The 17152-nt window shown below is 54.3% G+C and overlaps 6 protein-coding genes across 7 annotated transcripts; 4 read left to right on the top strand and 2 right to left on the bottom strand.

Annotated features, from left to right (window-relative positions):
• Positions 1–6: 6 nt before the first annotated feature.
• Positions 7–1710, bottom strand: LOC113205715 (ORM1-like protein). Of its 2 annotated transcripts, none has more exons than XM_026421434.2 (4): positions 1549–1710; positions 1058–1248; positions 809–960; positions 7–717 (listed from the first exon to the last, which is right to left on the bottom strand). In XM_026421434.2, the coding sequence occupies exons 2-4, from the start codon at positions 1226–1228 to the stop codon at positions 582–584; spliced, it is 459 nt and encodes a 152-aa protein (XP_026277219.1). In that variant the 5' UTR covers positions 1229–1248; positions 1549–1710; the 3' UTR covers positions 7–581. The 2 variants fall into 2 exon arrangements, with proteins under 2 accessions (XP_026277219.1, XP_052120061.1); XM_052264101.1 differs by lacking the exon at positions 1549–1710 and adding an exon at positions 1454–1529.
• Positions 1711–2067: 357 nt separating this feature from the next.
• Positions 2068–3422, top strand: LOC127748848 (cilia- and flagella-associated protein 44-like). The gene is made up of 3 exons (XM_052264100.1): positions 2068–2639; positions 2736–2898; positions 3001–3422. Exons 1-3 carry the CDS (start codon positions 2446–2448, stop codon positions 3142–3144), a joined length of 501 nt encoding a protein of 166 aa, XP_052120060.1. The 5' UTR covers positions 2068–2445; the 3' UTR covers positions 3145–3422.
• On the top strand, positions 3242–4802 carry LOC127748857 (cilia- and flagella-associated protein 44-like). Its single transcript, XM_052264144.1, has 5 exons — positions 3242–3380; positions 3467–3742; positions 3937–4124; positions 4214–4722; positions 4799–4802. The coding sequence occupies exons 1-5, from the start codon at positions 3242–3244 to the stop codon at positions 4800–4802; spliced, it is 1116 nt and encodes a 371-aa protein (XP_052120104.1).
• A 643-nt stretch (positions 4803–5445) lies between these two features.
• LOC127748856 (cilia- and flagella-associated protein 44-like) lies at positions 5446–6235 on the top strand. Its single transcript, XM_052264143.1, has 3 exons — positions 5446–5658; positions 5741–5996; positions 6068–6235. The coding sequence occupies exons 1-3, from the start codon at positions 5537–5539 to the stop codon at positions 6233–6235; spliced, it is 546 nt and encodes a 181-aa protein (XP_052120103.1). The 5' UTR covers positions 5446–5536.
• A 512-nt stretch (positions 6236–6747) lies between these two features.
• On the bottom strand, positions 6748–13537 carry LOC113206378 (uncharacterized). Its single transcript, XM_052264099.1, has 6 exons — positions 13449–13537; positions 11094–11477; positions 9502–9582; positions 9137–9196; positions 7919–8480; positions 6748–7288 (listed from the first exon to the last, which is right to left on the bottom strand). The coding sequence occupies exons 3-6, from the start codon at positions 9548–9550 to the stop codon at positions 7270–7272; spliced, it is 690 nt and encodes a 229-aa protein (XP_052120059.1). The 5' UTR covers positions 9551–9582; positions 11094–11477; positions 13449–13537; the 3' UTR covers positions 6748–7269.
• LOC113206342 (cilia- and flagella-associated protein 44) lies at positions 11570–16405 on the top strand. The gene is made up of 8 exons (XM_052264142.1): positions 11570–11743; positions 11822–12208; positions 12592–12741; positions 12809–13415; positions 13492–13666; positions 14332–14694; positions 14782–15411; positions 15668–16405. The coding sequence occupies exons 1-8, from the start codon at positions 11579–11581 to the stop codon at positions 16320–16322; spliced, it is 3132 nt and encodes a 1043-aa protein (XP_052120102.1). The 5' UTR covers positions 11570–11578; the 3' UTR covers positions 16323–16405.
• Positions 16406–17152: the final 747 nt, after the last annotated feature.

The following is a 17152-nucleotide window of genomic DNA, read 5'->3' as shown; positions in this document are numbered from 1 at the left end:
AAAAGACATGATCCTGATAAATAAAAGATTACAAAATGAAACAGAAAAACTTTATAAGAATATAATCAAAATAACACAGTAAGATGTAGCACATCAAAATTATGGTGTACAATTTTCTTACAGCTTATAAAAAAACGTTTAAGCAAATTGACGGCGACTAGTTAAAAATCAAGTATTTACATAAAAATTGCATGAGTTTCACAAAAACTAACAATCAATCAATCAATATTATTGGTACAAATAAAAAAGCAGACTTTTCCTCAGTAACGCAATTTTCAACATTCTTGATGTTTGGAAAACTGGAACAATTTGGCAGTTTGCACTTTCCATTTAAGAAATATTGGCACATCAACAATCTAAAACATACATATTCCTTGTAATTATTTCTTAATGGCTTATATCTCTTTAACTGATTACAGCTTATTATATTACTTCGTTTCCTCAAAAAGCCTTAAAGTAGATGTACTAAAGTACAACTTGACACAACCATAGCACAGCAAATGGATTTAAATATTTTTTGTTAGATGTAACTGTAGTTTTGCATGGTAGACAAACGTTTCAAAACTAGTTAGGAAGCAGTTTCAATACTTGTTAATTCCAAATATGCGGACTTCATGAAGTTGAGGCAACTTGGGTACAATGACAATGACAAGAGATACCAAATTAACAACAAAATGACTTGTATCATTTTTGGTGTAAAAACATGTCAATAGAAACCTGTAACAAAAAAAAAAAAAAAAAAAACTTGAGTAAGTGACAAATTGGATATTTAAATAGCATGAAAGAATGGATGCTTAAACATACTTACAGCACAATTGGAGCCGCAAACAGGAACTTCCGTGTTTTAGTGAATTGAGCGCCATCGTCTATTTGCTCCCAATGTGTCAGGCTGCGGCAATCACCTTGATCTTGAGGAATCCATGGAGCTCCCTTCAGTGAATGTAAAAATATGAGGTGACTCTGAAGGAAAGCAAGAAATATTAGTTCACAGATAACTGGTAAAAATAAAAGAGTTCTTATCATAGGAGAAAGAGCGCAGTCAAAACATAAACCATACCAAGTTGTGGATAAGATTTGTCACAGTCCAAGCCATTGCTACGCTCAAAAGAGGCACACTCAAAATGATTAGATGAAGAATAAGCATTCCAAGAATGTATGAAACCCACATTCCACGGCTTTTCAGCCAAGTGGTGTTTGGATTGGCATTACCATGCCCTCCCACATGCATATTGACTGCCGTTATTGGTTCTGGAACAAAAATTAAAATTCGTAGGTGAAATTGGTAGCTCAACGCCAGCAGAATCAAATTAAATTAATTTGGAACCAAAGCTAAATGCATTTCCTAGGAATATTTCCTTAGGCTGTCACTGTCAACTACAAGTTTGCACATAACCTTTCCGTTTGAAAAATATACAACAAAAGCACAGTTGATAAAACATAAACAGGTAAATACCATAAATTAAAGTGTACTAAGATTCAGTATTTGTAGCTTTATTTGTAATGAAAACTATACGTGGCACAGTAAATGTAAAGAAACAAGTTTCTTACCTCTATTTCTCAATGTTTTGAAAATGGCAAGCCGCTACCTCACACGTCTGCTAGCCAGTTGAGGCATCTTTGAAAATGAACAATATCCCACCCGCTGGTTTTAAACGGCAAAATTTTGCTTTCACAGCCTCATTTTCAAGGCGGAAAGCTCATCGCTTCTTTCTTCGGTGCCACACAGTAGACTATTACAAAATAAGCTTTATTATCCCCTTTCGACCACAGCAATCTCTTTTCTGCCGGAGTCGTGGAGCACATGAAAACCGTCGATGCTCTTTTCGTTGCTATAACAACGCGGTTCATCCCTTAAACGGTGCAGGACAAGTGCGCAAGACGTAAACAAACAAAACTGACGTGATAGAGCTTCAAGAGAACTTTGTAAATTCGTACCAACATGTCGGATCCAGGTACAAGCCGACGGAATCCTTCGGAATATTACGCTTGAGCAAATTTACCCTAGTTAATAAGGCTGACAAGTTTTCGTGTCCATTGGTACAAAACCGTCCTCCCGTGTCCCTAGATACCCCGCTGACGGAAGCTGATGGGGAAGGAGAGGCTCATCCCCAGACGGTGGAAGGGGAAGCCCCTGGAGCAGCATCAGCAGCATCAGCACAACACACACCGGCGCCGTCCCAACAACCCAGCCGGCAGCAAGTCTCCGGGGCACCCTCCTTACAGCAGACCAGCCGGCAGCAAGTCTCCCGGGCACCCTCCTTACAGAAGACCAGCCGACAGCAAGTCTCCGGGGCACCCTCGTTACAGCAGACCAGCCGACAGCAAGTCTCCAGAGCACCTTCCATACAGCTGACCAGCCGACAGCAAGTCTCCCGAACACCCTCCTTTCAGCAGACGAGCCGGCAGGATGTTCTTGCGGAGAGACGGAGGAGTGCGGACGGCAGGATGGGCTCTGTTGGCGGTACAGGAGCGCCCGGCCTGCACGACGAGGGAGATGAGATGAGCTCGGCAAGCGAAGTGACCGCGTCAAGTACCGAAGAGTCGGTGGGTGGTGAAGAAGCCTACGACGAAAAGGACTTAATCTCGGGGCCACGGCTGTCGGAGAACAGCACCGTGCCCCCCAATATTCTAGAATTTCAGTATCCTTCCTCTGCACCGGGATATTGTCATGGAATGCTCGCTAAAAAAAATGTTACGCTTTTTCCGCCCTAGAATTTCCTTGACTCCCCCCGCAGACATTCGTTCGGCTACGACTGCCAGCTGCACTCCAACCTGTGCGTCCTCGACCCCGACACGCTGGCCTTCATTTCCGGAGACCTGATCCACTTTTTCCGCATTTCGGACAGAAAAATGTGGTTCAGGAGGAGCGCCGGTGGTGCCGGTCTGGGGCACATCGCGGTAAGGCCAAAGTGTAGAAAGGACGTTTTTGCATTGACGTTTCATTTGGCACTGACGTTTTATTTTGCACTTCCGACTGTTGTATTCGATCCGAACCTATAGAAAAACCCCGTCCAGCCACACTTTGCTGTAGGGGAGAGGGGTAAGCGGCCAAAGATCATCGTGTACGAGTGGCCGACCCTGAAGGTCGTGGCGCTGTTGCGGCAGGGCGCTGAGCGGGCATTCACATTCCTCAACTACAGGTGAGTATCTTGAATTACATCTCAGCAATGACGTGTGTCAATGTAATCATTCCCCCCCCCCCACCACTTTTTCCAGTGTGGACGGCGACCTGCTGTGCTCCATGGCCGGGTCACCGGACAACTTCTTCACCGTCTGGGACTGGAAGGCCTCGCGCATCATGCTGCGCGCCAAGTCCGCCGGCCAGGACGTGTTCCATGCCGCCTTCTCCAGCTACATGCCCGGCCACATCACGTCCGCAGGTCAGCGTTGACGGGGTGGTGCTCGTGTATGGACACGACGACGTGAACCCCCCTGTTTTTGCTCACGACGTGGTCTCCCCCCTCAGGCAGCGCGCACGTCCGCTTCTGGCGGATGGCGGAGACGTTCACGGGCCTCAAGCTGGAGGGCGCGCAGGGCCGCTTCGGCAACACCGAGGTGACGGACGTCATCGGGGTGCTGGCCATGCCCGACGGCAAGGTGGTGTCGGGCTGCGAGTGGGGCAACATCCTCGTGTGGGAGGCGGGGCTCATCAAGTGCGAGGTGGCCAAGAAGGGCCGCAAGGGCTGCCACGGCGCGCCCGTCGCCCAGCTCGAGTACTCCAACGGGGAGCTGCTGTCTCTGGGTGAGTGGTGGGCGGTGAAGGGGAGAGAGGGGAGGGGACCGCCGCCCTGACGGCCCCACCGCCGTGCGCGTCGTGTTCCAGGGTCCGCCCGCGGGTAATCGTCGGGGGGCGACAGCCTCGCGGGGGTGTGGGCTCCTCCCAACCTCCTCCCCCCTCCCCCTCCCGCCGGCTCACCCATACGTGTCGCCGTGCAGGCATGGACGGCTTCGTCAAGGTGTGGTACTTTGAGACGATCGACCTGGCCGACCCCCCGGACGACGACCGCTTCGTGGAGGTGGAGCCCATCTTCGAGCTCGAGGTCGCCGACGAGCTGGGCCCCGCGGCCCTCATGTGCATGCAGCGCAGGCACGGCGGGGACCAGGGGAGCACGTGGTTCGCCCAGGTCAGCGCGTCCGTCGGCCGTCATGCTCTCGAGCAACCGTCAGAGACCCCGCGTCCGCCAAGCAACTCAACAGATTTCTCTGCCCCCAGGACGGTGGCGGCGGACTCTGGCAGCTGGACCTGTCGTTGTCTGCGGACGCGCCCGCGCCGAGGCGCCTCTTCACGTCGCACTCGAGCGGGGTGGTGGGCGTGTCCGCGGCGCCGCTCGCGCCCGGCGTCGCCACCCTGGGCAAGGAGGGCCGCCTGCACTTGTACAGCCCCGGGAGCCTCGGGCTGGTCGTGGCCAGGGCCTTCCCCGCGGCGGGCAGCGCGCTACTCTGGCTGCCGGCCTCGGTGGCGGCGTGCGGATCGGTCCTGGTGCTGGCGTGCGCCGACGGCGTGCTCCGCGTCGTGGCCGTCAACCTGGCGGCGGCGGAGCAGCAGTTCAAGCAGCACGGCGGCACCGCGCTCGGCACGGCGGACCACGTGACGCTGCTGCAGGTCGCCAAGGCCCACGCCCAGGCGGCCACGGCCCTCGCCCTGTCCGATAGTGGGAAGGTGCTCGCGTCGGGTGGCGCGGACCTGAATGTGTTTCTATTCCACGTCGAGGCCAAGGGGCAGTTCGCCGGCCTCGTACCCATCGGCTACGTCCTGGTGGAGGACGTGGTCTCGTACCTCACGTTCAAACCGGGGCAGGTGAGGACGTCGCTGACTCGTTCACCCACCAAAACGAGCGTCCACTGACGTCTCCATTGTATCCACCTCGTACAGAACTCCACGCTGCTGGCTGGGCTCGCCCACGGCCAGGTATCCGAGGTCCAGGTCAGCGAGACTCCGACGCACAACAGCGGCGTGTCCTATCGCTACAAGGAGGACGAGGCCAGCGTCAGGACGCTGACGTACAAGAGCGTCAAGTCACGAATGCGCAGGTAAACGTGTTCGCACTTCAAATTAAGATCCTTTCTAAAAAATGGAAGCGTATTTGACAGCCCTGTGATCACATCCTTAGGGAGGCGTACCTCAAGAAGGTGCAGCGAAGAAAGGACAAGAGAGTGGCCGCGAAAAGACGCCAGCTGGAGAAAGTGCGGCTTGACAACCCGGGCCTGGACATCGACGAGGAGGCCTTCCTGGGTGAGCGCCCAAAAGGACCATTCTCTGGGGCGATACTCCGCGCCGCGCGCCGGCCGGCCGGGTCGTCCTGGATGGGGTAGCGCCGTGTGTCGCCTCCTTAGGCAGGCCCGCGCGGCATGCGAGTGCGGCGGGACGGCCTACCCCCGGGCCGCCAGGCGCTGAGCCGGCTGAGCGTCCTGATCGCAATCGCTTGCCGCAGCCGACTCGGAGCCCGAGGAGGACGTCGACGCCCTGTTCGTGCCCGGCGAACTCGGCGCGGTGCGGTGGGTGCGCTACGCAGAGGACGACGAGGACGCCGTCTGGATGGCCGTGGCGGGCTTCGACGCCGGCTACGTGTACAAGTACCGCTTCGGGCACGAGGACCCCGTCGAGTGCGTGGCGGTGCCGGGCAACGACGACCTGGAGGTGTCGACCTTCCTCTACTAGTGGGTGTCCTCGTACCGTAACGACTCCCCCGCTGCTGTACCTCTCCGCGGCCCGGTTATGCCCCCAAAATCTGCCCCGCAGCACGAACAACAAGTACCTGTTCCTGGGCATGGGCGACGGCGCGGTGCGCTGCGTGCGCGTCAAGGACGACCCCGGCGACCTCTCCGACTACTGGAGCCTCGGGATGCACAAGGGCCCCGTGGTGGGGCTGGCGCTGTCCGCGGACTCGCGCACCCTGTACTCTGCGGGCCAGGACGGCAACCTGTTCATGTACGCCGTCCACCCGGAGGGCGGCGATCCCCCGGCCTCGCTGGCCTCCCCCGCGGCCATCTCGGCGGTCAGTATACGCGCACCCGGCAAGGCAGCCAATGGGAAGGCACATCAGTGACGGCAACCGTTGTGCTGCAGCCCGCCGCCGCCGAGGAGCTGTACGGCGCGGACGTGCCCACCCTGGAGGACCAGTGCGCCAAGGCGGAGCAGGACCGCAAGATGAAGGTGGCCGCCGAGAACCTGCAGCGCGCGGAGCAGGCCCTGTGGGGGCTCGCGGACACGTACAACAACATCGTCAGGTGGTAAGGACTCGGTGTAGAAACCACCCAACACGTCGTCGCATGCGTTCACAAACGCCATATTTCAGCCTAAGCCACATCAAAATTATATCGTGGTTAACCACCTGACTTTGCCGCTCTTCCTAAGGAACCGCCAGCTTCCCGCCTCACAGCGCATCCCGCAGTCCGAGCTGGAGCTGGACCCCCGCATCACGCCGAGCACCAAGCTGGCCCTGGAGGAGGAGGCGGACCTGCTGCGGCGCAAGCTGGCCTTCCCGCTGGAGAAGGCCAGCCTCCAGTACAGGAAGCTGGCCGACTTCTACACGGACGCGGTGGCCGGCCACGGCATCAGGGTCTACGCAGTCAGGTGCGCACAGCGGCTGAGTCTCAGTGTGTTAATATTGAATATGTTTGATCTCATTTCACTACTACGAGTGAGAGAGAACGACTTTTTCGGTGATTGATTGATTGATTGATTGATTGATTGATTGATTGATTGATTGATTGATTGATTGATTGATTGATTGATTGATTGATTGATTGATTGATTGAGGAGTTTATTGTAAACATTAAAAGGAGTACAGAGTCCCGCTACAAATGTAGACCTGCTCGAGCAGGTAATTTTTTACCTATGTACAGAGTTGGTATCTTAAGCTAGCACAATACAACAGGCACAGAGAAACATGATAACGGTTTACGGTTACGGTCGCAGATTTATTGCCTCAATTCCTGTTTTGAAGACAAATATTGATTGGTCAAAATAGTTATCCAGCTGAAGTCTATTTCATAACTTTGCCGCTTGTACTCTAAAAAATTATTGCATTTGAAGGATATTACTATTCTAAAGATTATGTTAACTTGTTTTGCATTAAGAAGCACTACATATTGCGGAGGGAAACGGTAAACGTGGAAGCAAAAAGCATAAGCAAAGTTTTCTCCTCAATTTTAACTTATTTATTTTTATATGAGAGCGAGAAAGGGCAGTTATATTTAAGCTATGGAAGATCTTCAATTCTGCCTTTTTCACGTCTCGGGTGTCAGCATCGCAGTCATAGGTAAATGTTATTTGGCGTTGAAAAACCTATGGAATTGTTAAAAGGTTATTATTGAAGTGATACGCGGTATTACGCCACTAAACAATATCTTACATCTCCAGAAAACTATACACTGGTAAAACAAGTGTGCAATATTTCAAACGTGTGCAAGTTGTGATTTAGCACATTACATGGTGTTTAACTCAAGTTGCACACTTGAATGGTGTGCAAATTTTAGACGTTTTGTAAACGTTTAAATTCTGCACACTTGGACACACACAGTTCTATGCTGTCAATAGGGAACCATACGGTGTGCAGATGCCATACGTTTCGGAAGTGTCGAGAAAATGCACACTTGAACTTAAACGTCATTGGACGTGCAAAATTAAACACTTGTTTTACCAGTGTAACCGATCAATTCCATTGATATTCTCTCAGCGATAGATATCGTAAGATATCGTTAGATAAGAAGTGGTTTTAAGTCCAGCCGACGGAAGGGGCGATTTATTGTGTGCATCGCCCCTCCCCCTCCCCCCTAAAATCGAGCCTGTTGGATATCGTAAGGTATTTTTTAGACAGTCCCTTAAAGACTGTCTCTACCGGAGGGCAAAGTCCCCTCGTCCTCCTCACTCTCTGTATAGCACAGAGCGGGCCCTCGTTTGGATGAGTGAACTTACTGGAAGGAGTTCAAGTAGAAAAGCCTGAAGGACAGCCAGGACGCATGGCAAGGCGTCGGCGCTCCGGGGCAGGTGCATTGCGGCGCCGCCCGCCACTGCGGCGTGCAGCCCGAGGGGGGCGTCTCCGGCGGGAGGCGGCTCACCCGGCTCAGCAGCACCCTGGCCGTCCTGATGAACTCTTGTCGATCGCTGAGATTGGCGATGAAGACCGGGCTCCCCACCGTCAAGGGTGGAGGAGGGGGTGCCTCCTCCAAAAGAGCAAATTGCTCTCTGAAGTACACGCACGGGCCGAGCTCGCACAGGGCGCTCGGGTCCGCTCCTCGGCGCTGGCGGCACTCCTCGTTGATCCAGTACACGAACTCCGGCTGCTCGGAGGGCGGCACGGCCGACACCGTCACCTCCAGGTCTACGCGCGCGCCCGGCTGGACGCGGCACTCCAGCAGAGAGCCCGTCGCCTGCTGGAGCGAGGGCCGACGGCGAGGAGGAGCCCAACCAATGCAGGGCCCGCACTTCTTCAGGAGTGTGGCCACCCTCTCCTCCAGGGCGGCCGTCGGCAAGAGTTCTGGGAACGAAAAGCGCAGTGATTACACTTCCGCGACAAACTTATTTTTGTCTTTTTCACTTCACACCGCACAATAACACCAGGGCCGCCTCGGGGTTTTTATACGAGAAAGAATTTTTTTAACAAATACTCCATTAAGAGAGGAATGAAAAGAAAGAATAAACTGCTGTGGGGCTGAGAATGTTTTTACTCCACTCACCTATAGAGATGGGCGAACATGTTCGCATTCGATCGAACTCGAACGAACATCGAGCTGTTCGTGATCGCTCGAACACGAACATGAGGTGTTCGGATTCGAAATGTTCGGACACTTCTCGAACAGAAGTTCGTAGGCGAACAAAATTGAAATATGTTTCAGAAATTAACCGAAAAAATGGGTATAATTGAGGGGGCAGTGGCAGTTTAATAAATAACTACAAGTTCACACGTTAATGAAGCTATTGGAAACCAGAATGGATAGCTTTTATAACGCGTAAGCAAGAAAAATTGGTAATAATAGTTCGTGTTCGGATCGAATTTGAACATTACATTGTTCGGTTCGGTTCGTTCGAAGAAAAAAATGCTTGTTCGTGTTCGTGTTCGTTCGAATATTTTTGGACCAAATTTGTTCGAGTTCGTTCAAATTCGAACTGGCCTGTTCGCCCATCTCTACTCACCTAGTATTTCCATGGTAGTGGTCCGTCCAAGCTGGGGGCTAGACGGGCTGACTGCGAGACCTGCTAGTACAAAGCACCTTGGTCAGATGGTCACTCTGACCTTTCAGGTCCTTAAACCGTGCCTGATCTTCTGACCCCCTTCTTAACGGTAAAAACAATGTCTGAAAACGTTGAGAAACTCCCAAAATGTGAAGAAAACACTTCTCCTTCAAAAGGCAGACATTGTTTTTACCGCGATTATCTCTGGCCATCCTATTGCTGGTGCGGGTGTCGAACACCTCTCCTGTGTACGACCCCATGCCCGTTTTGTTCTGCGAGAACTAACTAACTATTTCCATGTTTTTTCCAGGAAACCGGACACTTACGTGGAGACGGTACGCCAGAGGAAGCTGAAGGGGGAATTTGCCGCGGCATGTGCGCTGGTCCAGCTCAAACAGGAAGAGGCGCTGCAGAGAGGCAGGTAGATGAGGTATTAAATGAGGAAAACAAGACCCTTTGTGCCTGCCGATAGGTTCGGCCGGTACAAAAGGGATTGCTATGCGGAAAAATCATAACTCAACCAAACAAATGTGTTCTTGTTTCGGCGGCATCACAGAAAAGGCAAAACTCGTTCGAATGGCGTCTCAGAGGTACAGTAACTAATCAGAGCATCTGTATTTACAACCACCGGATCATTATTGTCCTGCACGAGGGGTGAACATCTCGTGTATTCCTCTGTCCCGGGGTCCTGTATTACTTTGTAGTACCTGGTATTACTTGTATTCCGTGTATTACCTTGTATTACCATGTATTACCATGTATTACCATGTATTACCTTGTATTATTTTGTATTACCTTGTATTATTTTGTATTACCTTGTATTATTTTGTATTACCTTGTATTACCATATATTACTTGCGCAATATTACGCAATATTACCTTGTATTACGTTGTAATACTTTGTATTATTTGTATTACCAAGTATTACTTGTATTACTTGTATTACTCGTAATACCTGTAATACCTTGTAATACCTTGTAATACTTCGTAATACCTTTGTAATATATCTTGTAATTCATCGTAATACCTTGTATTACCTTATAATACTTGTAATACTTTGATATTATCTGTAATACTCGTAATTTTTGTATTACTCGCATTCCCAATATTACTTTGTAATATATTCATCTGTCCCCGGCTCAGCTGAGTTGTTCACCCCTCGGTCCTGCACTGCACAATCTTCAATAATCGTGTTCCACATGCATGCCACACTGCACGAATACGTTTCTCACATAGGGAAAAGGTGTGTGTCATGCGCACGAAATAGTTAGTTTATGAAAAAAACGTAAAAGAAAACCGGATGGGAAGGGGGCGGGGAGCTGAAGTCACAAGCACATCACCGACTAAGCCGCACTGGTCATTCCCTGACAAACCGTGACTAAGCTGCACTGGTCATTCCCTGCAAACCTTTTGGAGGCCGTTTAGTTCATACTGGTATGCATGCCGCGATCTTTGAGCCACGTGAGTATAGTGCATGAAACTCAGTGCGAAATGCATTTTTTGTAGATATCGAAACGATGTCGTTGATGTCGTAAGTCGAAATGAGACACAGTTTAAAGTCATCGTTGACGACTCAAACCTGTCCACAATTTCGACTTGCGATATCATATCGACATCGTTTCGACATCGACAGTTATTTCATTTCGCACTGGGAATTCTGTCGCAAAGCAGTGGCGTGCTCGGTATCGATTCACCAAGTGCAACTCAAGTGACTGCCATACTTCTAGTAATATGACCTGTCTGCACCGCAAGGGTACTTGACCAAAGCTCACACGAATTAACCCCTATCTTGTAGCTAGAACATTTACCTGTCGGAGCGCAAATGTTCTTGCTTGCTGACTGCAAGAAGAGCATTGGCACGCACGACAATCAAATTCTCTTGTCGCATGGACGGACTTCACAACGTTGCATTACTTACCAAGGTGACGGGGGGCTGCTTTTGAAGGATCGGACCGTTGTGCGTCCAAGTATGATGACAATAAGCTTCTAGAAGGAGTCACCCTTGTGCGGGGCCGAGTCGCGAGGCGCGCGGTGGTCCGGTGCGTGTGACGGGAGGTGGCTTACTGACCAGGAGGACAGAGCAGGACCAAGGGCAGGCGCGGGCGCGGAGTGGCACCACCATGCGTCGGTATGCGCCCAGCTATCATATCATGTGCAGACGCAGCAGCATCCTCTTTCTCCCCTTCCTTCCTCTGTCCGCTCCTTTGATTCCCATCCGGACGTTCCAGTCGACACACAGAAAGCTTATATCGGACAACTAACTTTGGAATGAGTGCCTCATCTGCGTGACGGGCATTCTGAACTGTGAAAAAACAACGGTTGTATTCTGTACTGGCGATTGTATCCCACCACACCGACAACACACGATCTTTCTCTCTCTCTCGCAGGACGGTGGAGCGGGAGATGACCCTTCAGGAGTCGGAGGAGGAGATCGTCCTGGCTCCCGTGCCCGTCGAGTCCTTCCTGAGGGGACTCTCCGCCTTCGAGCACAAGTTCAACGCGCGGCTGCGCCGCCTGCTGGACAAGTACCACTCGCGCAAGTACAAGAGGGAGCGCAGGCAGGTGGAGGTAAGCGGAGGTGCCGGCTGAGCAAAGCGGCGTTAAAGCGTCTCGAAGAAACTTACAAATCCCCCTCGGCCCTTCCAGTGGGCCCAGTTTATGCGCAAGCAGCCCAACATGGACAGAACGGACCCCCGCGACGAGGAGCTGATCCGCGAGGCCGAGCAGACCATCGGCGACTACAAGCTCAAGTCCGACGAGGACTACAAGGTGCCCGCGCACCAGGTCGTCACCACCGTCATCAAGTACCAGCAGCTGCTGCAGGTGCGCAAGCAGCTGGACGACCTGGTGGGCTCGTTCAACGCGGAGGTGGTGGCTCTCCGGCAGCGCAAGGCCGACCTCCGCGAGCGCATGACCGCCCAGGCGGCGCAGCTCGCCAGGATCCACCGGGAGCTGCCACCTCACCTCCGCGTCGACGCCCCGGAGCCGCCGCAGCTGGACCTCATAGCCGAGTACCCGGAACGCCAATACGAGGTACGTACGCCAGGGCCAGGACATGTTCTAATCTCTGAAAGGGCATCCGTAAAAGAAATAGAAACCTTAGAAGTAATTAAATACAAGGTGGCCCGTCACAAACCAGCCAGGTTCAGCCCCTATGAGTTATCATAGCGCTTGGTAGGGTGGATAGGCAACATCTTGCCTGCAGTGCATGCGTGTACTGCGCGGTGGCCTACCCTAGGTCTCGCTGGCTTACCAAATGAACCTGAGAGTGCATTCTGGATGCCCCCTAAAGGCGCACTACTGTTGTGTTGACCCCTGAGTACGAGTGCTGAAACAGCAGCCCGCCGACATTCTGGCGTTGCTTGCTTGACCTGCCAGTAAAAATGTCACACCATTGACCTCTCCTCACCTCACAGATCTCGGAGGAGGAGATCGAGGCGGAGATGGACCGCGCCGCACCATCCCGCCGCCAGGGCAGGGGCTTCAAGTCGATCATGGAGATCGTTCCGCACGCAGTGGACGCGGAGCTGGAGGTGCTGCGCGGGCCGAGGGACGCCGTGCTAGAGGTGGTTGAGGGTGGAAGACGGCGTGGAGGAAGGTAGGGAATCCAAGCTGACGATCCGGTTGTCTTAGATCGGCGAGCACGAGTCCCTGCCCAAGCTGGTGGAGGCGCTGACGGGGGGCGCCACTGCTGCCGGCAGCAGCGCTTCCGAGCTGCAGCGCGTGGACTCGGAGATGGACATGAACACGCTGCGCGCACTGGGGCAGGACGACGCCGTCAACACCGCCTGGGAGGACGAGATGCGCGCCCAGCGCCTCGTCAGGATGGTGTGGGAGCAGCGCTGCCTCGTCGACCAGATGGACCGCGACGTGGACGCGGTGGACGCGGCCGTGGGCGCGCTCGCGGCCCGCCGCCTCGAGGTGCAGCGCGACGCCACCCTGCTGCGCCACCACCTGCTCGTGCTGCACCAGGAGCTCGTCATCATCAAGGCCTGTGAGGAGCGGGAGGAGTCGCTCACGGCCCGGGTGACCGACAAGGACATGGCCTGGCGGGCGGTGCAGAACGAGATCAACACCATCCAGAACAAGCTCGACGCCAAGGCGCGCGACATTGTGCGCTGCCAAGAGAAGGAGAAGGAACTGCAGCTTGCCTTCGTCGAGGCTGTGGGTGACAACCCGTTCGTAGACTACCTCAAGAAGATATTCAAGAAGAAGTACAAGCCGCCGAAAGCGTCTGACGGTAAAATAAAAATTATTTAGTGAATATACATACCATTAGTTTGAGGACCTCTGAAACGATAATCATTTGTGTGCAGCTGATTCCAGCGACGAGACGTCGTCGTCCTCGTCCTCCAGCGAGGACGACGACGAGGACGAAGGCGCAAGCCTGGACTCCAACGAGCTGGGACCCGTGCGCTACGACGACACGGCGTGCCCTCCCGGGTGCTCCCAAGAGATGTTCGACCTCACACTCCGACTGCGCGCTCAGAGGTAGTGTACGACACTGTAAAAGTATTTGCCATCATCCGACGAGTTTCCACCTCTGATCGGTTCAGAAATGTTATGTAGAGTGACTTTTATTATGAATTTTCATCGAACAGTCGACAGTTGTCACTAATTAATGAATGAGTTGTCACTGGGTCTATGTAACCGAGTGTCAGGGCCACGACCTAGGCCACGGCCACGACACGACGACATGCAGATTTTCCCACTCGCAAGGAACCATCAAAGAAAGTGAGTCCGCTTTTCTGAAATTCCTCAAATTATGGAAGCTTGACGCCTGCGACACTCGGGATAGGCCACCCCGCAGTACACGCATGCGCTGCAGGCAAAATTTGCCTATCTGTCAGGGGCTACGAAAGCTTACATCGGCGGAACCAGGAGGAACTGGGCAGTTTTGCAACAGCGATTGTCTGACGTACTTTCTGGAGGATCCCTAAGGTGCCATAGCCCCAGGGAATGCAAACCTCAGCAAACCCGCAACACGGTTGGGTCGTGGCCCTGACACACGGTACTTGTCAAAAGAGTCACAATAAAAGATTTGTCAATTGCCTGTCTGTCGATATTGTTTATCGTACAAAAAGGTGTGTGCGGTCCCTAGCGCAACAATCACCACAAAGTGGGATAACACACTCGATGATCTCGGTTCTGCACAGGCACGAGACGGAGAAAGACGTTGTAGACCTGCAGAAGGACGTGGAACACCTGCGCCGGGAGCAGGAGACGGCCGCCAAGCGTCTGATAAAGGCCGACGAGGACCGTCAAAAGAATCAAACGGCCCTCGAGGAGTTTCGGCGTGAGAAACAGCAGAAGCTCAACGAGGTGGAGACCCTCGTCGTGCTCAAGCTCAGTCAGCTGCAGCACTCCAAGGCCGGCGCCCAGACCAAGCCCAACGCCAAGATGCCCCACTTCGAGCTGCTCAAGAACACCCTGGTGTTCAACACGGCCGTGCTCGCCGACCTGGACCGACGGAAGCAGCAACTGGACGACGAGGCGAAGGCACAACGCGCCAAACACAAGTTCGGAAGAAATGAAAAGAAACATTTGATCATCAAACGCTTTGCGGCTTCGAACGTTACTAATATTCGTTTTTTTCTCCACCGCAGGAAGAACCGCACTCACCTGCACCGCATGGTGGTGGACGTGCGCTTCATGCGGGACCGCCTCAAGTCGCTGCGGGAGCAGATCGAGGAGGCCCAGTACCGCAAGTTCGGCTGCGTCGTCGACATGACGGAGCTGGAGCAGGCGCTGCTCAAGCGCTTCATCTGGGACCTGCGCAGCTCCGCGGACGAGATCCGCAACGAGTTCCTCGGCCTCATCGACACGATCCGCGCCGACGTGCGCGCCAAGTTCGACGAGTTCAAGCGCGCCATCGAGCAGAACACGGAGCGGCAGAACCTGCTGCTCGTGCTGCTCGGCGAGCGCAACAGGCTGCGCGCCGCCGTCGCGCGCCAGGACAGGAGCCTGGAGGTGGTGGACGCGGAGGAGGGGCCGTTCGACGAGGACATCTCCGCGCTGCAGTCGCTGCTCAGGACCCTGACGGCGCGGCGCGACGCGCTCCTCGCCGAGGCCATGCGCCTCCGGCAGAAGGGCCCCCTGCCGCCGCTGGTGCGGCCGGGGTCGGCTCGCGACGCGCCCACCGCGCCGGGGCCGTCCGCCTACCACGCGGGCTGCGCGCCCGAGCCGGTGCCGCCGCCCCCAGGGCCCTGGCCCCCCGCCTGCGTCACTGCGCTCAAGTAAGTCTCGCCGCGTCGTGTCAGCACTTCAAACTCGTTTATAGTAGTATGACTTTCATTTCTCACAAAAATTTCTTTCGTACTTATTAGTAAAAATTTCAAATAAGAAAGTGGTAATTCCAAAATTCGGTTGCATTACAGCACGTCTACTACACAAAATTTTCATAGACTGTTTCACTTGTGTTTTTCCTCTGTAAACCACTGTAACCACTGTTGCGATTGCCTCTCCACCCACACCGATGCGCTTGATGTGCAGGTACCCGATGTTCCTGGGCGGGAGGCCGCCCGCGGTCCGCGAGGAGTCCGGCGTGGGCAGCAGCACGGCGCGGTCGCTGGCGGTGCGGCGCGAGGCGGTGCGGGAGCAGCTGGCCGCCGTGGAGGACGGCGCCGTGGTGGTGCGCCACCCGAACCCGCTGCAGCGCCGCAGCGCGTCGCTGGACTCGGTGGCGCCGGCGGGTCCCGGCTTCCTGTGCGCCGACATGAGGGCCATCCCGGCCATCCCCTCGGAGGAGGAGCTCATGGCGGCGGGACCGCCCGCGCCGCCCGGCGAGCAGGACGCCGTCGGCGAACGCCTCGGCGGCGAGGATGGCGGTGACTCCGAGGCTTCGCAGGACGAGGCCGACATCGAAGAGCTGTGGCGGCGGGCGTCCTCCACCGCGGAGAAGGACGCCATCGACGTCGTCGACGGCTTCCTGGAGAGGCTCGGGTCTCGCGACGGGGGCACCTCCATGATGGAGGTTGAACCCGGCGGCCAGAGCCCCACCTCCAACGATGCAGAGCAGGTCGCCCCCGATATCAACGCGGCGCCCGACGTCGACGCGGTGCCCGACGTTGACGACGGCATTGAGCTGGTTAAGGCCCCAACGTCGCCCCGCCCTGGATCCTCGGACGACGATGTGGAGCAGAGTTAACAATCACAACAGGGAAATCTAGCGTTTTACTATCTCGACTTGGCTGTTATCGGCTGCTACAATACAAAACATTGACGTGTGTCTGTTTAGTGTTTTACCCTCGTCTTTTCCTCTAAAGTGCGTCCGCCACAACATGTTTACATCTTTTACGGTGCACGCAGCTCGTGCATGCCGGCACCAATGATGTCCCTGCCAGACGGGTAAGACGCCTCCCCTTATCTGCGGGCGGTGGCGTCCGGGGGCCGTGTTCGAGCGTCACGCCGCGTCAAGTCGTGGCGTCTGAGAGAGAGACAGAGACTGGCGAGACACCAGGTGGGGCCCGGGGGGCCCGGGGAGCGCCGCGCCGAAAGGACAACGCGCGCCTCTGTGCTCCGCATCTGTTGACACAGTTGTGCCTCGCAGTGTAGGCAGGCGGCCCCCCGGCTCACCGATAGCCCGCGCCCTCGCGGACGTCAGCAGCCTCTCTCCCGCCATTATGAAGGGCCGCCTGGAGGGAGGAGGAAAAAAACGTCCGTTTGCATTGTGTTTGTTTTCTTTATGCCTCCGCCATTTGAGTCAACCCTTTCCCCAAATGTAGTTGAAGGAAGGGCTTATTCAAATATTGTACTTTCCGAATAAACGTCAAGAGTCTCACAGAGTGCAAAAGTCAGAAAGCGTATCAAACTTTTGACTAAGCGTTTTTTTTCTGTTTTTCTTTTTTCTTTTTGTATATCCTTTTGCATGAGTCCGCGGTCCCCGAACTAGTTTGGCGCCCCAGTACGGACCCCCATGCACTCGCGCAGCTCGCTCGCCGGAGTCAGCCAAGCGTGGCGGGGCGCGGCGGGGCAGGG

This window comes from Frankliniella occidentalis, unplaced genomic scaffold, assembly GCF_000697945.3.
Source record: "Frankliniella occidentalis isolate FOCC.00 unplaced genomic scaffold, Focc_3.1 Scaffold16, whole genome shotgun sequence".
In the NCBI taxonomy this organism is placed as follows: domain Eukaryota; kingdom Metazoa; phylum Arthropoda; class Insecta; order Thysanoptera; family Thripidae; genus Frankliniella; species Frankliniella occidentalis.
Note: the sequence above shows the minus strand (reverse complement) of the source record. Positions and strands in the feature narration are given on the sequence as shown.

What these genes read in the sequence shown, in the direction of transcription:
- LOC113206378 (XM_052264099.1), bottom strand. Translation starts at nt 9,550, where the DNA reads ATGCCGCGGCAAATTCCCCCTTCAGCTTCCTCTGGCGTACCGTCTCCA. An exon ending in CTCTGGCGTACCGTCTCCAC is followed by an intron (nt 9,197 to 9,501) that starts GTAAGTGTCCGG and finishes TTGTACTAGCAG; the next exon opens with GTCTCGCAGTCAGCCCGTCT. An exon ending in CACTACCATGGAAATACTAG is followed by an intron (nt 8,481 to 9,136) that starts GTGAGTAGAGAT and finishes TTTCGTTCCCAG; the next exon opens with AACTCTTGCCGACGGCCGCC.
- LOC113206342 (XM_052264142.1), top strand. Translation starts at nt 11,579, where the DNA reads ATGACCCTTCAGGAGTCGGAGGAGGAGATCGTCCTGGCTCCCGTGCCC. An exon ending in ACCCGGAACGCCAATACGAG is followed by an intron (nt 12,209 to 12,591) that starts GTACGTACGCCA and finishes CTCACCTCACAG; the next exon opens with ATCTCGGAGGAGGAGATCGA. An exon ending in CGAGGGACGCCGTGCTAGAG is followed by an intron (nt 12,742 to 12,808) that starts GTGGTTGAGGGT and finishes CGGTTGTCTTAG; the next exon opens with ATCGGCGAGCACGAGTCCCT.
- LOC127748848 (XM_052264100.1), top strand. Translation starts at nt 2,446, where the DNA reads ATGGGCTCTGTTGGCGGTACAGGAGCGCCCGGCCTGCACGACGAGGGA. An exon ending in CCCAATATTCTAGAATTTCA is followed by an intron (nt 2,640 to 2,735) that starts GTATCCTTCCTC and finishes CTCCCCCCGCAG; the next exon opens with ACATTCGTTCGGCTACGACT. An exon ending in CCGGTCTGGGGCACATCGCG is followed by an intron (nt 2,899 to 3,000) that starts GTAAGGCCAAAG and finishes CCGAACCTATAG; the next exon opens with AAAAACCCCGTCCAGCCACA.
- LOC113205715 (XM_026421434.2), bottom strand. Translation starts at nt 1,228, where the DNA reads ATGCATGTGGGAGGGCATGGTAATGCCAATCCAAACACCACTTGGCTG. An exon ending in CAAATCTTATCCACAACTTG is followed by an intron (nt 961 to 1,057) that starts GTATGGTTTATG and finishes GCTTTCCTTCAG; the next exon opens with AGTCACCTCATATTTTTACA. An exon ending in TTTGCGGCTCCAATTGTGCT is followed by an intron (nt 718 to 808) that starts GTAAGTATGTTT and finishes TTTTTGTTACAG; the next exon opens with GTTTCTATTGACATGTTTTT.
- LOC127748857 (XM_052264144.1), top strand. Translation starts at nt 3,242, where the DNA reads ATGGCCGGGTCACCGGACAACTTCTTCACCGTCTGGGACTGGAAGGCC. An exon ending in CGGCCACATCACGTCCGCAG is followed by an intron (nt 3,381 to 3,466) that starts GTCAGCGTTGAC and finishes CTCCCCCCTCAG; the next exon opens with GCAGCGCGCACGTCCGCTTC. An exon ending in CGGGGAGCTGCTGTCTCTGG is followed by an intron (nt 3,743 to 3,936) that starts GTGAGTGGTGGG and finishes GTCGCCGTGCAG; the next exon opens with GCATGGACGGCTTCGTCAAG.
- LOC127748856 (XM_052264143.1), top strand. Translation starts at nt 5,537, where the DNA reads ATGGCCGTGGCGGGCTTCGACGCCGGCTACGTGTACAAGTACCGCTTC. An exon ending in GTGTCGACCTTCCTCTACTA is followed by an intron (nt 5,659 to 5,740) that starts GTGGGTGTCCTC and finishes TCTGCCCCGCAG; the next exon opens with CACGAACAACAAGTACCTGT. An exon ending in CCCCCGCGGCCATCTCGGCG is followed by an intron (nt 5,997 to 6,067) that starts GTCAGTATACGC and finishes GTTGTGCTGCAG; the next exon opens with CCCGCCGCCGCCGAGGAGCT.